The sequence below is a fragment of the Megalobrama amblycephala genome, linkage group LG4 (assembly GCF_018812025.1).
Source record: "Megalobrama amblycephala isolate DHTTF-2021 linkage group LG4, ASM1881202v1, whole genome shotgun sequence".
In the NCBI taxonomy this organism is placed as follows: domain Eukaryota; kingdom Metazoa; phylum Chordata; class Actinopteri; order Cypriniformes; family Xenocyprididae; genus Megalobrama; species Megalobrama amblycephala.
The window spans coordinates 26,151,591-26,169,078 of NC_063047.1; the positions used below are offsets into that span (position 1 = coordinate 26,151,591).

Below are 17,488 nucleotides of genomic sequence, written 5' to 3' on the forward strand. Positions count from 1 at the left end.
CTGCAGTCAAAATAGACGTAAGACAATAAGTGTGACTTGTTTTAAAAATTAAATGTACTGTATTTTGTTTCAATAATATTTATTCTTTAATATTTTGTATTTTGAGGGGATTTCATTTCACGGTACTAAACAATACTCACCTCTAAATGATGCACTGTTTATTTCTATATAAAATAATACAAATAATAATAATGTATATAGGGCTCTTTATTCCCTAGTTTCTTATAATAGTATTTTCATATTTCCTATTCAAGTTGTGCTTGTCATTTTTGACCACAAAGTTCACAAATGTAACTATTTTTAAGACAATTTAGCCTTTTATATTCATATAGCATGTGCTACAAAAGTTCCCTAGTTCAAATTAAATAAAAAAAAAATTGCAAATGTTTGTAACATAAATTTGTTTCAGTCTAAAATGACTAAAGACCCCCACAGGCTGTTGATTTCTATTTCCTTTCAAAATGTAATCTTCCAGAAGAACGGAACAATTCATTAATATTTGCATTTAATTCATATTTATTTAGAAAAAAATAATTTGCCTGCTATCAGTCTGAAAATGAAATCCTCAAAACTCTCTGTTCTTGGGGAATTCTGACACTCTGAAGCGCTGACTCACATCGTTATTTCTGAAGGAAGTGAAATCGCATGTCGGCCTGAATCTGTCCTTAGGAAAAGTTGTTGTGGTGTGGGGGGGTTTACGATGCTGAAGGGTACGGGCTGTTCAGACACATTAGTCATAGGTCCAGTGTGGTTGGCCCCACTTTCACTGATTTGGCATCATGACTCAGTGAAGGAGTGAGACTATGTATGACATATTCTATTAAAAACTGCCTTGGTATGCGACGTCCATGAAGGACGAGTGCCAGTAACGCAGTAACAAGTGTTAATGTATGAGCAGTGATTCTGTCTCAGTCCAGGTCGTTGAGTTTGTCTAGTGTAGTCGGGTCTCAGCTGGTGGGTTGTTGTGACCCAAAAATCGTTTCCCGGTTGCAACTAACCATTATTTGTGCTTAGTAGTGCTTATCAAAATGGTTAATCAACTTTAAAGATAGGTATAACTCTTTCTTATGTTGTTGACTTTCAAGGTTGTGCACTCAATCAAACTTGTTTCACTGATGGTTATCCAGTAAATCACTCTTCTGCTGGTGGTTGTGTATTTACATATGCTATAAAAAAATCAGCTTATTATATTTTATGCAAAAATCATTGTATTTATTCAGTTCATGGTAGTTGTACATTTGTTTAATACTGTATGATTTTTGAGACATCATTGTTTAAATTTTTTTGTACGATTAAACAGTTTTGTTTAATAGTGTTGCCACTATGCGCTCAGTGTCTGAATCTGAAGTGAAACCGGTTTAGAATCACGCTGCAGCAGACGACCCTCTCGAAGGTAGTGAAACTAAGAAGCCGCACAGTGTTTCCAGTTCACCTGCTCGTACCCTGGAAGTAAAGCTCAGCTGCTTAGCATTTGTTGTGGTTTGAGGCATGTGTATGTAAGAGGAAGTTAGCGCATTTACAGCCGTACATGAAAGGATGACATTCAACCCTTGCTACTGTGGCCTTATAAGGAAGAACTGAGCACCACATTTTGGTGTCATCATATATTGCATCACATAAATATATTAGACCTCTGTGCTACTAGTAATGCTTTATCAGACTATTAAAGTGGAACATAAGCAAATGAATACACATAATATGTATACACCTAGTATAAGTAAACATGTTTGTTTTTAATGTAAATTAACCAATTTTAAAGTCAAAATGAAATCAAAAGGTTTGCGCTTTTTGCTTTCTTAAAGGTGCCCTAGAACTTTTTTTAAAAGATGTTATGTAAGTCTAAGGTGTCCCCTGAATGTGTCTGTGAAGTTACAGCTCAAAATACCCCATAGATTTTTTTAAATTAATTTTTTAACTGCCTATTTTGGGGCATAATTAGAAATGAGCCGATTCAGGGTGTGTGGCCCTTTAAATCTCATGCTCCACGCCCCAAGAGCTCGCGCTTGCCTTAAACGACATAAAAAAGTTCACACAGCTAATATAACCCTCAAAATGGATCTTTACAAAGTGTTCGTCATGCAGCATGTCTAATCGCGTAAGTAGAGTGTTTATTTTGATGTTTACATTGATTCTGAATGAGTTTGAGGCTGTGCTCCGTGGCTAACTGCTAGTGCTACACTGTTGGAGAGATTTATAAAGAATGAAGTTGTGTTTATGCATTATACAGACTGCAAGTGTTTAAAAATGAAAATAGCGACGGCTCTTGTCTCCGTGAATACAGTAAGAAACGATGGTAACTTTAACCACATTTAACAGTACATTAGCAACATGCTAACGAAACATTTAGAAAGACAATTTACAAATATCACTAAAAATATCATGTTATCATGAATCATGTCAGTTATTATTGCTCCATCTGCCATTTTTTTGCTATTATCCTTGCTTGCTTACTTAGTCTGTTGATTCAGCTGTGCACATCCAGACGTTCTGCCCTTGTCTAATGCCTTTCATAATGTTGGGAACATGGGCTGGCATATGCAAATATTGGGGGCGTGCATATTAATGATCCCGACTGTTACGTAACAGTCGGTGTTATGTTGAGATTTGCCTGTTCTTCGGAGGTCTTTTAAACAAATGAGATTTATATAAGAAGGAGGAAACAATGGAGTTTGAGACTCACTGTATGTCTTTTCCATGTACTGAACTCTTGTTATTTAACTATGCCGAGGTAAATTAAATTTTTGAATCAATAATTGCACATTAAGTACATTTCCTTCAGTGCATTCTTCTAAGAAGCATCTCCCTTCCATCAGGCTTTTAAAAGTATTGTGTTTCTGTTTCCATTCTCACGCACCAGCCAAAAAGCTCCATTAGCGTTATTGTGTATTGATCAATGATCACCACACTGCTGAGACACGTTGCTGTTTACCTCCTGTTAATCTGTTGATTTTCTTTGGGGTCCCTTAGATCCTCGCTGGGCGTCTGTGAACAGAGGAGTTCTGATATGTGACGAGTGCTGCGGCGTTCACCGCAGTCTGGGCCGACACAACTCGCAAGTGCGGCATTTGTCACACACCTCCTGGCCGCCTACCCAGCTACAGGTGAGCCCACTCAGACAAATAGGCACCCTATTGGGTTCCTTTTGATATGTCTTGTCTTTAACTGAAGCCACCTTGCTTCATCTGAGACTTTTTGACATTATAGTAATCATCTTTAGTCTTAGGCACATTTGAAAGTGGTGGTTAACTGATATGGGTTTTTTTAATGGCCGATGTTGGTAATCGGCTAATGCAGATTATCTTAAAATGTCAAATAAATGCAGATTAATCGATATATTTAATATATCAACATGCCTAATAACTTGTTTACAAAATGAATGCAAAGTGTTTCTTTTCATTTAATGTGTAGTACATTTTTCCACATCCTTATTTACAGACCTGCATTTTTTAATCCATTAATAGAGTCTTTTGAATAGCTTTAAGAAAATGGTTTATTGGTGTGCGACTTCACTGGAGGGCTTTCCAACAGAGAGTGTGACTCATAAAGCATATTTAAAGAAGCATGTTGTCATCATGGATTTTTGTCTTGTGATGTATGCCCTCAATTTCTTTCTCATTCACAGATGGTTCAGACATTATACAACAATGGTGCTAATGCAATATGGGAGCACACTCTGCTGGACCCGTCATCCATCATGAGCGGGAAACGCAAAGCTAATCCTCAGGATAAAGTCCAGTGAGTATTTTTTTTTTTTTTTTAAACGTACAACATTGCAGAATGATGTATGTTTGATTGTTTAAAAGTTTGGGGTCAATAATGTGCATATTTTTTTAAAGAAATTAATACTTTTATTAAACAGTGATGCTTTAAATTGATTAAAAGTGACAGTTAAGGCATTTTAAATTGTTAAAAACAGTTTCTAGTTCAAACTGTTCTTTTGAATTTTCTATTCATCAAAGAATCCTGGAAAAAAAAATTGCACAAAAATATTAAGCTTTTTTGAACATTGGTAATAATAAATGTTTCTTGAGCACCAAAACCAGCATATTGATTTCAGAAGGATCATGTGACACTTATGTCTGGAGTAATGGCTGCTGAAAATTTATATTATTATTTTGAAATATAAAAAAGTTATTTAAAAAAAAATATTTCAGAGTATTATTGTTTTTACTGTATTTTGGATCAAATAAATGCAGCCTTGGTGAGCGTGAGACTTCTTTCAAAAACATTAAATCCTCACAGACCCCAAAATTTTGAACTGTTTTATATAAAAAAAGATAGTGGCTGAGATACAGCAACTCCCCCAACTGTTGACTGGCTTTAATAGCACCATTGTTTCTCTCACCAAAAAAGCCCCAGCAAGGCAGAGTTCATAAAAGCAAAATATCAAATGCTGGCTTACGTCCATCGTTTACCATGTCGAGATGACGACAGTACAGCAGCCGCTGATCTAAGCAAGGTGAGGAAAGAGTTTCCTGTTTTTGGTTGATGTTCTTCTCGATATTCAAATATGTGATGCATCCATCATGATACATTTTTTCAGGTTTGACTTGCTTTATTGTTGAATAATAAATTTAAACAGTTCCTCTAGCACATCTAAGGCTTTTTGTCTGCTATCAGGCCTGTTGAAATGTCTCTATTGATGCGCTTTGTCTTTGATTCTTTAGCAACTTCACTCCAGCGTTAGAACCGGCAATCTTGAAACTTGTTTGCGGTTACTGTCACTTGGGGCTCAAGCCAACTACTTCCACCCGGTAAAAACGTCTGTTCTCACCTTAATTTATCATATTCAGTTACATACTAAATGCATTTTTAACTGTTCTGCACTGGTTTAAACAGGAGAAAGGGAACACCCCCCTGCACATAGCAGCTAAAGCAGGGCAAGTGTGTCAGGCTGAGCTCCTCTGTGTTTATGGGGCAGACCCTGGGGCTCCAGACTCCAACGGCAAAACGCCCATCAACTATGCAAGGTAATCAATAGCTACTGCACTGATGGTCCCAATCTGCTGGCCACAGACCTCTGCATTTGATTACTTCCTATATATTTTTTGTCAGTGTGGTGATTTTGCAAAAGAGTACTTGTCATCGAGTGACAAGTACTCACCAAAGAGTACTTGTGATTGGCTGGTTGCTTTCACTAACAAATATCCATGTTAAAAGGATAGTTCACCCAAAAATGAAAATTTGATGTTTATCTGCTTACCCCCAGGGCATCCAAGATGTAGGTGACTTTGTTTCTTCAGTAGAACACAAATGATGATTTTTAACTCCAAACGTTGCCGTCTGTCAGTGAAATAATGGGAGTGAATGGGAACTCGAACAATAAGAGTCGAAAAACCTTGCATAGACAAATCCAAATTAAACCCTGCGGCTCGTGACGACACATTTATGTGGTTCTCAAACTTTTTAGCCAGCGACCCCTAAACTAACATCGACGAGAACTCGCGACCCACAGAATACACAAACAATAAACAAAAAAAAAAGTTGTTTTAAATCCACATCCACTTCCTATGGAAGCTTGTTTTCACCACAGAATAAAAAATAAAAAAGGTAATTGCGACTTTATATCATTTATAACTTTATAACTCGCACTGCTAGTTTATATTTCACAATTATGAGAAAACAAGTCAGAATAGCGAGATGTAAACTCGCAATTTTTAGATAAAAAAATCGCAATTATCTTTTCAAATATTTTCTTACATGGCGGAAACAAACTTCCATAATAATTACTGTATTTAGGCTTACCTTTCACTTCAGTGGGATGGGTGCACTTGTTTTTTGGTGCACAAAAGCGTAATCTGTGGCCTGATGTTGGATACGGCTATTCGCAGATCATCCTCAACATCAAGACGTGATCTGTATTTATTTTTCATGTATGTAACAGCGGAAAAAGTCTGCTCGCACAAATAAGTAGAGCCAAACGGAGCAGTACATCCATTGCCACACCGGATAACTCTCTGTATTCTTCTGCTACTGCGATCCAAAATTCAGGCAGTGTGGAACTGGAAAATAAAGTTTTTTTAATGTCCGATCACTGGACAGCTCCAGCAAAGCATCTTCCAGTTTTGTGGGGAGATTAGTCCTAGTTTCAGTGAATTAAACAAATTCATCCATTCTTGGAGTTGCAGTTTTTCGCGTGCAGTATTGATAACTAGCGATCAGTCGCCGCACGGTGACGTCATATCTTAGAGTCACGAAATATTATTTAAATTTTTTTTAAAAAAACCCTTCTAATCAATTCTGTCTTTAGAAATCAAAAAATATGTATTTGTAATCTTAATTTTTTAGTATTGAAAAATATTTTTTGTAATCAGAAAATACAGAATTTTTTCAAACCAACTCGCGACCCCTTGAAATCATTCCGCGACCCCCAGTTTGAGAACAACTGCTCTAAAACACCACTGTGTCCAACTGCGTTCAGCACTCGCTTAGTGTGGTCTGATCACGCTCTGACAACGGCAGTGATGTCTAGCTCTCATTGAAGTATAAGCGCAAGACATCACTGCCGCTGTCAGAGAGCGATCAGACCACACTAACCAAGTGCAGAACGCAGTTGGACATAGTGGTGTTTTAGAGGTAAAAAATGATATAAATACTGTTCGGTTTCTCGCACAAACCGATCGTTTTGTGTCTTAGGACATCAATGTGTCGTCACGAGCCGCAGGGTTTAATTTGGACTTATCTATGCAAGTTTTTTCGAGTTCCCATTCACTCGCATTATTTGACTGACAGACCGCAACGGTTGGAGTTAAAAATCATCATTTGTATTCTACTGAAGAAACAAAGTCACCTACATCTTGGATGCTCTGGGGGTAAGCAGATAAACATCAAATTTTCATTTTTGGGTGAACTATCCCTTTAAGTCCATGGTAGTGTTATTTTAGTATTGTTTATATATTATTATAGTATTTAAAAGTATTTTAAATTAGCTTTTATTTTTTTATTTTCATTTTATTTTTAGCAAGTTTGTTATGTGCTTTTGTGATTTTTATCAGTTTTTGATTATTATTTGTTTTTAATATTTCTGTTTCTTACATCTTATTTTAATTTTTATTTCAGTAATTTTACATGGTGTCCATGGATTCTTAAGAAGTCTTAAAATCCTTAATGTAAAAATAAGGCCTTAATCAGCATTCAAATGTCTTAAAGGGATAGTTCACCTAAAAATGAAAATTTGCTGTTAATTTACTCACCCTCAGGCCATCCATGATGTGAGTGTCTTTTTTTTTTCTCCGGTAGAAATGTAACGAAGATTTTTAGCTGAAACTGTGGTCCTTGATGATCCATATAATGCAAGTCAATGGCTTTGGGTGAACTATAACTTTAAATCCACTTTCAAATATCTTAAAACATGCAAACAAACTGACAAAGCAGGTTTAGATTTTTTCACTTGTTGCTTTTTGAAATTGTAAAATCTGTCTAACGCATAAAAGTGAATTAAAACAGAAATATATTGCTCTTGTTATATTACTATTTGTATCCCCAAATAACAATGTATTATTACTGTTATGCATTTTCATTCCAGTATTAATATAATAAAAAAAATATATTTTTTCTCCTTTAAAAAAGTCCGTTGTTCATTTGTACTGTATATCTTTGCTGAGCATTTTTATATTTCTATATAATTAATAACAACACTGGTCCACGGGTCTGTATCCTGTCCTGTTTGTCATTTTATGATCCATAAGGCCTGCTGTGCGCCCTATTATTTGTGTAGATTTCATAGGAGACTCCGAGAAGGACCACAAGGGCTGAGGGCAGCATTTGGCACACGACCTAAAAGTTCAAAAATAAAAAGCCATGTGTCATAACATCATTGTGTTGTTTGTACTCAGGCAGGCTGGCCATCAGGACCTGGCAGACAGACTGGTGGAAATACAGTATGAGCTCACAGACAGGCTGGCCTTCTACCTCTGTGGGCGGAAGCCTGGTGAGTCAGTGCGCTGACTTGTGTTATCATGATGAGAACTGATGTTTTGATATCCAGCTGTAGGGCTGGTTACGCTGATGAAGCCATTTTACAGCATGCTTTTACTCGAGTCAGATCGGGTTATGGTCTTGAAAGCGCCAGATGCCTCAATAAAATACCACAGTGATGTTACAGTCAGTTTGATGTTTTTAATGCTTTAGTGTGCGTCTTTTTCAGCGGATTGCCAGTTGTAAATGATAAACCATGGCAATATGTCAATACATTCTGTGTTTCAGATCACAAGAATGGACAGCATTTCATTATCCCACAGATGGCGGACAGGTAATTATAATCTGATATATTCTGATATACGTTCTCCTGTTAATGATACCGGTGCCATTTTTATAAAGTTTCTTCTGTAGTAGAGGAGTGTTCTGGTATTTGCTAGGTCATGTTTTTGATCTTCTGATATCATCCCAGAATACTTCCCTGAACACCTGAGATAGTGTTCTGAGCTAGTTAATAGTATTTTACGTTAATATCTTGCTATTTCTTTTTTTTTTTTTTTTTTTGCTGTCTTTGATGAAAAAGAAATGTGTGAGTATTTTACTTGGCAGTTAATTAAATATCACCTTATCTTACCAGATTTTATATTAGCAATTTGAATTAAAAACAAAACAAAAACTAATATTTTTACTATTTTATTTCTTTTTATAGCAGTCTGGAGTTATCGGAGTTTGCAAAAGCTGCAAAAAGAAAACTGCAGTCTGTGAGTCCTCTTTTACTTTTATTTTTTTAAAAACTTTAAGCATTATATCAGCATATCTTCCAATATATTAGCATAGCGTACAAAAAGAACAAGACTAAGCACCAGTGTTGGGCAGTAACTATCTAAAAGTAGAATGCTGCTAATCTAACTACATATTTCAGTAACATTACAGTAGTTCAAAAGTGAATCAGGACATTTGGACAGTTAATATAAATCAACAAAACAATTTAATGAGTTGTTTTATTCAACCATTAACAGAAGTCCCTCCAAATTTGTTTTTGTTTTTTTATCATGTTTTGCAGCAAAATACTAAGCTAAATTCTGTTTTAATAATTTAAGTTGATATATTAAGTGAAATATTCAATTAAATGGTCATCACTATGGTTTTGACTAGTTTTATTTAAAGGGATAGTTCACACAAAAACGAAAATTGTCATCATTTGCACACCCTCAAGTTGTTCCAAACCTCTATGAGTTTCTCTCTTCTGTTGAACACAAAATAAGATATTTTCAAGAATGTTGGTAATCAAACAGTTGACTGTAACCACTGACTCCATAGTAGGAAAAAAAAAATACTATGGAAGTCAGTGGCTACCCTAGTGAAAAATAAATATACTAAAATGTACTTTTATATTGTATGCTAAGTATACTACAAATGCATTTACATATTTATGTACTTAATATAAATACCCTGCAATTGTACTTTTAGTATACTAAATTGGTATACTTAGTCTGCTAAATTGGAACAAGTATTTTTGTGTTGAGGTCCAACTAAAGATATACTTAAGTATATTTGAGTTTGCAGAAGTGAAACTTTTGCAAGTATACTTTATGTACACTTTAAATATCTTGCATTCAGATTATACAGTGATCATACTATCCTTACTAATAGTGATATTAAACACATTTTAGGCTTAATATTAAGAAATATGCATTGTGCAATAAAGAAGAACTCCAAATAAAGTTTAATTAGAGCATTTATGTCAGTAAATATATTAATGGGTTAGTATGAAACTAATGTAGGCCTATTTTAAATACATTTTGGTAGTTTTTTTTCACTAGGGCAGACTCTGCATCCATTGACTCTGACATGTTTTCACACTGTCACGCACCCAACTCGGAAACTCTTAAGAAAATCCATAGTTGCCAAAACTCAAAATTATGAGTTGTGCTGATGTTCATGTGCATTTTATCTCATAAATACATTCTTTCTGACATGACTTGAAAACTGCTGAAGCTAAACCTTGATCCCCATTGGTCTGCCCTAATGTCCTACCATTAGTTGACACGTATAGACCACACTGCTTGATCTATGTTTCGAACGCATCATAAAGCCAATGCCATCACACTCACCAACAATCGGTTTTGCTGTACTTTTGCTAAACACCGAGTGCACAATTGGGAATCTGTGGTGCAGATTTTGCCATATTTTCCAGAAGGAAACCTTTAGAGTCTAGAAGCGAATTGTAGCTAAAGTCTCACCATGTATTTCAAATCTGAGAATGATGAAATTATTTTTAGATGATGCTATATAATTTGATGAGACTTTCTTTTTGTGCAAACCAAAGAAAATGTGAGATATGAACTGAAACATCTAGTTTGTTTCTGCTAACAGGTGCTGTAAAGGCAGAATTTTCAAACTTGATGTAACTGAGCAATTTGCAAATAAAATGAAATGAAATAAAATGAAATATTTAAGTACTACTTCAGTAATTTATTTTTGTTGAATCCTTTGTTGACCTGTTATGAATAAATGTACAATTCAGTTAACTGTATTTGAGTTTTACTTTTTGAGTGTAAAAATAATATTGGCCTAGATAAAAGTTTACAGGAAATGTGTTTTGTGTTGCAAAAAAGTAATCATGAAGTATGTTTTATAATTATGACCTTTACCTTTTCCTAATTTTCCTTTACCTTTACCTAATTTGCCCACACTTTAAATATCAGGTAGGCTATTATTTAATTCAGATGATTTTATTGCATCTGCACAAACTGAAACACAAGCAGTGTGTGTGTATATATGTGTATATATGTGTATGTATGTATGTTCCCATTGTCTCACTGATAATTAAGTTACTGGTAAAGGCAAATTCTTAAGCTGTTTATATATTTATTTATAAAGATTACTTTATTGTAGCCTATTTGAAGCACACTCTAATGATGCCATTGGCATATATTGGCAGTATAATATCAATGTATGCTCAACACTATTACAGTGTAATTGAATTGCAATTCTGATGTCACCAAAATACATTTGAAGTTCATGCTGAGTGAATTCTGCATTTCAAAACTTAAATACAAGAGTATATTTAAAGTGTACTTAAGTATACTCTAAATAGTTCTACTTTAGCACAAACAAGTAGTTGAACTTCAGCACTGCTTTTGGACAGCTAAAATGTGTTTAGTACAAAATTAGTTGCTCCAATTTAGCAGACTTTAAATATACCAATTTATAGTGTGTCACAAATACATTTAGTTATACTAAATATGAATAAATTGTGCTTAAGTATACTATTTTTATTTTTTTTTATTTTTTTCACTGTCAACTGTCTGGTTACCCATATTTTTCAAAAATCTTGTTTTGTGTTCAGCAGAAGAAAGAAATTCATACAGGTTTGGAACAACATGAGGGTGAATAAAAGACAAAATTTTCATTTTTGAGTGAACTATCCCTTTAATATCAGTTTATCTGTTCAAATGCTGTCAACCCTTATTGAGTACAATCTACTACAATCAACAGTCTAAAAATTTAATACAATCGACTAGTAAAACGCAAAACCATATCCTCATTGTTTTGTACCAGATAAATGCTGCTGTGATTGCAGAGATAAATGATATCATTTGTAGCTGCATCTGAAGATTACCCCTTTACATTTTGCTAGTAGATTGTAGTATAGATAACTACTTTTTTAGGGTAGTTTAACTGTAGTTCAGCTACTGTAGCTTGTTACTTGGAAAGCTTATTGTAAGTAGCTTCCCCAGTACTGCTGAGCACATAGGAAACAGTTGGGCTTCTCTGAAGCAGATGGCTGTTAAGTGCCCCAACCCCCCAAAAACATTATCTGCAAGTCATTGATCTGTAAGACAGCATCTTTATTTGCTATTTAACAGATGACTTATATAACTAATATAATTGCAGCTCAGCGATCATTTGTTTGAGGAACTAGCAATGGATGTGTACGATGAAGTGGATCGAAGAGAGACAGATGCAGGTGAGATGATCAACATGTGATAAACAATGGAAAGAAAAGGCTCATGAAATGTACATCATACAAGTGCAAAGCGTGACACTGTTATGAGCACTCTCTTTGTAATAATGTAGTTTGGCTGGCCACTCAGAACCACAGCACCTTGGTAACAGAGACAACAGTTGTGCCTTTCCTTCCTGTAAACCCAGAGTACTCATCAACACGAAACCAGGCAAGTACTTAACAGAAAGTTTTGACGCTTTCACTAAAGCCATGTTAACAGGAAATAAAGATATTGCACTTTGACAAGTGACATTTTATGCAGTGTTTGCAGCTAAAAGTGCACCATGCAGAAATGTGTCAGACGAACATGCAAATAAAGATGCCACAAAATTAATAAAAAAAGGAAATGGCATCAAAACTGTTACAGTTTGCTTAGACAACCCAAATCACAAAGATGCATATTATAGAGTTTTTTTTTTTTTGAGAAGTTGTACTGCCAACTAGTCAGGAAAGCAGTGTTTTTTTTTGTTTGTTTTTTTTGTTTTTTAACAAATTGTACACTTTCAACAATAAATTTCAAGAAAATTAGTTTTCTATAAAATTAATTGATTAGTTTTGTGCAATAAAAAATTATAGATATGTTTCTGTCGAAGGGTTATTCATTCAGTTTTGTTTTTTGTTTTGTTTTTTGCTGATCTATATACACTTGCAGATGGTCATTGCTATTTTAAGACATGCTAAGTTGACAACGGCATTTTTTTTTATGCTCTTGCACTCTAACTCAGTGGTTCTCAGCCTTTTTGATTTGTAGGCCCCCAGTTCAACATAATATTCAAAGCCTCCCCATCCCATATTCGCTAGGATAGTTCCAGTATTTTTTGCTGTGATTGATAAAGCTGCTTGTTTTCAAACTTCTTATTTATACAGTATATTAAATTAATTAATTAACATAGTTAATTTAACATATAAAATGAATAAGCAACAGTTATTGAGAGAAAATGGAAAGAAATATAACTTTCAGTTTACATCATGATTTTGTGTATTTTTAGCATTTTAATTTAAAGTTAGATTGTTAATATATTAATAATCATTTATTGATTTAAATACTTTTATGTCATCCCAAGGCTTTCTTGCAAGTTTGCTGAGTCCCCCTATTGGGCCCCGGCCCCCTGGTTGAGCCGTTTTTGAATAGAATGTGTCCTGAAAAGAAACATGCCTAATCAAGCTCTAATTATAGATAGTCTTCCATAAGACCAGCTATTTGTTCGAATGGTGAATATGCAATAAAATCATGATTGAACTTCTTTTCCAGGGAAGACAAAAACTGGCGAGATTCAACGCTCATGAATTTGCCACACTTGTGATTGATATCCTAAGTGATGCAAAGCGACGCCAGCTGGGGAATTCGGTCTCAAGTCCTAAAGGTACAGCCTGCATTCAGACACATCAGCCACTAGTCTTTGATTTCTTTTAAAGTTCTTTGTGATGTTTCACAATTGTTGTCTACTTCTTCATAGAAAATGTTGAGGTGTTCTTCAAAAGTATGGGTAGTCGTCATGGAAGTGAAAGCCAGGAAATCGACCAGCCAGACTATGACAGCGTGGCATCCGATGAGGACACAGACACTGATTTACGAATAGGCAAAGCAGACAGAGCTAAGGTGAACTACCCCTTTTAAGGAAGTTACGGTTTCAGCCTGTTTCCTGTTACATTTATCAATGATTGAAAGTGGTGATTAGTGTACTACTTTAAATGTACTGGAAGGTTTTGACTGTTTATGACCAAAACTACTTTGTCCTCTCATAAAAGAACATGTAACTAGTTTAGTTGTGTTGCTAAAGGTCTAACTTCTTCCTTAAAATGTATGATAATTTGAGTGGTTTTAAATTATATGTATTTAAAGGTCCTGTTTTTCGTGGTTTTTTGAAGCTTTGATTGTGTTTATAGTGTGCAATATAACATGTGTTCATGTTTCGCGTGTAAAAAAACACAGTATTTTTCACATAATTTACTTATCTGTATACCGCTGTTTCCACTGTCATAAAAACGGGCTGATGACTTCCTTGTTCTATGAAGTCCCTCCTTCAGAAATACGTAACGAGTTCTGATTGTGCCAGCGGTTCCTGTGTTGTGATTCGACAGCAGTTTAGCGCATCTTGCCCGGAAAGGTCACGCCTCTTACCATAACGTGGAGATGCATGCGCTCAGTGTTATTGTAAACATGTCTTTAATTTTACCCTATCAATTTGAGCCGGAATCAGACCCGGTGATTGGGTTTTATAAAGCGTTTCGACGACATGGCGACAAACACACTCTACAAACGCAACTCTTGTGTATTCCTGTGGGCGGAGGTTAGTCAAAAAACTGTTTTAGTGACGTCATTAATGAAGGAAGTAGAGGGATGTAGTCCAAACTGGCCGTTCGATGTAGGCGACTTCTGTTAAATAAAATATCTCGCTTGGCATTGAACTTTGAGCTTTAAAATTTTACAGATTTTATTTATACTCTAACAACATTACACACTAACTAAAGTTTGAAACATGGGATCACGAAGAACGGGACCTTTTAAATTCCCATACAAAAGTTGTGTATTATGTTTCTCAGATACTTTTATAAATGTTAGAATAATTAGACCATTGTGACATTTGTGTGATAAAACAGATACTGATTTACGAATAGGCAAAGCAGACAGAGCTAAGGTAAGCTGGTGGAGCTTTAGGAATTTTGTCTTGTGCCGTTCTTGCCATCCCAGTGTACATGTGTACATGTTGGCCATCTTTCCATCTTTCCTCTTTTCTCCTCAGAGTCTGGACTCTGATCTGTCCGACGGGCCGATTTCAGTGCAGGAGTTTCTGGAGGTGAAAAACGCACTTTCAGCCTCCGAGGCCAAAATTCAGCAGCTGATGAAGGCCAACAGTAATCTGAGTGAAGAGCTGAGATTGATGCAGAAAAAGGTACCAGAGATTCAGCAGTGAGTGCTGAACACCCTGGTCAGAGCAGCATTTCTGCTCCTAAACAAAGCAAGACTGTCTAACCCTTATACCTGCACCTCTTCTTGCACGTGAGGGGCGAAATTGCAGGTGACCCAAAAACTGACTGGATGATTATGATTCTTACAATCCTCTGGAATGCTGATGACAAAATAATGCTGTAATAACTGCTCTAGTGTTCAGATAACCAGCATGACCTTGACCTCTAAACCACTGGAAAAGATGCTCTATCAATGACATAAAACCCAAACATAATGACTCTTTGGCATTTGACTGCAGATGATTAGTTGGCATGCTAACCTCCCTAACCGCAAACCTGATTCTGATCCTTGCATCAGCATGACTTGTTTTAATTATAACTGTTTTTCTTTATGTATGTACATTAGACAAGGGTTTCCAGGATACAAATCAGCTCTTAGATAAAATTAAATAACGCTGAGCCTTTCAAGCCTTTACTGTCATTTCTATGTGAAGATAGTTAGAAATATCTTCTTTTTTTTGTTGTTGTTGCTCTTTTGCATTGACATTGAAACCCATTCAAGGATTATTATTATGTAAAGGCAATAAATTATAATGTAGTTGGGGAGAAATTTGCTCACACTCACTGAAGTGTATTTAATATAGTCTTGAATAAATCAAACAGTATTTTCTCAGTGATTAAATAAGGGCAGTCCCTCAGAGGCACAGCTTTTAAAGAGATGGTTCACCCAAAACTGAAAACCGTGTAGCCTTTGACTTCTAGAGTATGGGAAAAAAAAAAAATACTATGAAAGTCAATGGTTACCGTCAACTGTTTGTTAACTCATATTCTTCAAAATGATCTTCTTCTGTGTTCAGCAGAAGAGAAAAGCTCATACAGGTTTGGATTGACTTGAGGGTGAGTAAATGATGACAGAATTTTCATTTTTGGGTGAACTATCACTTTAAGGAAGTTACAATTTCAGCCTGTTTCCTGTTACATTCATGATTATAATAGATGGTGATTAGTGTACTTTAAATGTACTGTTTATGACCGAAACTACTTTGTCCTCCTCGTATAAGAACATGTAACTAGTTTAGTTGTGTTGCTAAACTTCTTGCCTAAAATGTATGATTTGAAAGTTGTTTTTTAATTATATGTATTTTTACAAAAGTTGTGTTATATTTTTCAGATAGTTTTATAAATGTTCATAATTAGAATAATTAGACCATTGTGATATTTGTGTGATAAAACTGTGTGGCTTTGCATTGGATGAACATCTGAAAATCGAGATGGCCAAAATCATGTTATCATGAGTGAAGTCCTTAGGCTCTTTTGTTGCGCTCTGCATTTCCTTTCTGATCCTGGCCAAAGTGTCTAGCTTGAGCTATTTGGCTTCTCTGTGAGCTGCAGAGTGAATCTCTGTCTCTTTCCCTGTAGATTCTTAAACTTGTCAAAGCTTGTTCTGTGAACATGTCTAGACAATGCATATGCCAGTGCCTGCATGCTAACTTGGATTTATTGAGCAACTCCATTTAATGGTTTTCTATCCCTTTTTCCTCATTCCCCAGTTTCCCTAAGATTTTAACTTAATTTAAAGTAATATTTCCTCATTTATCTCGAATAATTAAAACAGTTGGTCATTTTTATAAGATCTAAGTAAATTACCTATTTTTATAGAAGAGTTTAATTTTGTTTCAATGTAAAAATATTAAGTTACTTGTTCAAATGTGATAATTATTTTAATTTATCATTAGCTATTTTTATCATAATCTCACAAACCCTCTGCAGTTTCATGAAGCAGAAATCCTCTAAAAAGATGGATATATTATTTAATTTAATATTTATAGTATTGGCAATCTCAAATTTTAAAACAATTTCAGCCAACTAAATTGTAGAAAATAGGATATGATTTATTTTTACTATTTTATTTTATTTTTTCTAATTAATGATAAAGACTAATTTTGTTGGTAATGTAAAAATTCAGTAGGCCTGAAAAAGGCAAAACTGAACATTTATTTATCTATTGATAGACAATTTCCCGTATGCTCAGCTTTGCTACAGTTTCTGCTTTTCTATGCATTTCTCTCGCTTACTCGTGTTTCTCTTCAGCTGCAGTCTCTGCAAAGCGAGAACAGCTCTCTCAGGCGGCAGGTCTCCGCTCAACAAACCTATCAGGCCCCCGGCGGCCCAGACCACCCCAATCCCTCCAGTCCCTCCTCCTCTTCCTCCTCCTCCTCTGCCCTGAAACGCCACCTGTCAGCACGGGCGAGCCGCCCCATGTCTATGTATGAGACTGGCTCTGGTCTGAAGCCCTTTCTCCCCAAGGGAGAGACCCCTTACCCTGAGGAGACCTTCCCCACCCTGCAACCCTTCCCAACCTATGTAAGTAAAGACCTGCCTCTTGCCTTCTTTTCCTTCTTTACCTTCCTTTTCTAATGTTGCAGCATGCTAGTAGTATCCTGATGGTATGTTTCCAATTCTCAGCGCTTCATGAGAGTTTCCAAAATACACATTACTCAACGTATTACTTCACTTTGTATTCTCTTGGCTCACAAATCAGCTATTTCACCATATTTCTGTTTCCTGTTTTAATTTCATGTCAGTTGGGACTTGCAAAGCATGTTTTTATTGCCAACTCAATGCACAAGTCACACAGTCCCATTCTCA

At 35.5% G+C, this 17,488-nt stretch overlaps 1 protein-coding gene across 9 annotated transcripts in view; it reads left to right on the plus strand.

Annotated features, from left to right (window-relative positions):
* Positions 1-17,488, plus strand: part of git2a (G protein-coupled receptor kinase interacting ArfGAP 2a) — a 29,735-nt gene that overhangs the window by 1,944 nt on the left and 10,303 nt on the right. For 5 of the 9 annotated variants that reach the window (XM_048188604.1, XM_048188608.1, XM_048188607.1 and 2 more), the window contains exons 2-16: positions 2,968-3,101; positions 3,623-3,735; positions 4,354-4,459; positions 4,668-4,754; positions 4,840-4,970; positions 7,836-7,930; positions 8,206-8,251; positions 8,501-8,506; positions 8,627-8,678; positions 11,818-11,890; positions 12,001-12,098; positions 13,182-13,293; positions 13,387-13,529; positions 14,674-14,823; positions 16,931-17,203. In XM_048188604.1, the coding sequence (XP_048044561.1) occupies positions 2,968-3,101; positions 3,623-3,735; positions 4,354-4,459; positions 4,668-4,754; positions 4,840-4,970; positions 7,836-7,930; positions 8,206-8,251; positions 8,501-8,506; positions 8,627-8,678; positions 11,818-11,890; positions 12,001-12,098; positions 13,182-13,293; positions 13,387-13,529; positions 14,674-14,823; positions 16,931-17,203 (1,619 nt within the window). The remainder of the gene's footprint in view (positions 1-2,967; positions 3,102-3,622; positions 3,736-4,353; positions 4,460-4,667; positions 4,755-4,839; positions 4,971-7,835; positions 7,931-8,205; positions 8,252-8,500; positions 8,507-8,626; positions 8,679-11,817; positions 11,891-12,000; positions 12,099-13,181; positions 13,294-13,386; positions 13,530-14,673; positions 14,824-16,930; positions 17,204-17,488) is intronic. The other 4 variants (XM_048188606.1, XM_048188609.1, XM_048188612.1 and 1 more) reach the window with 2 other exon arrangements.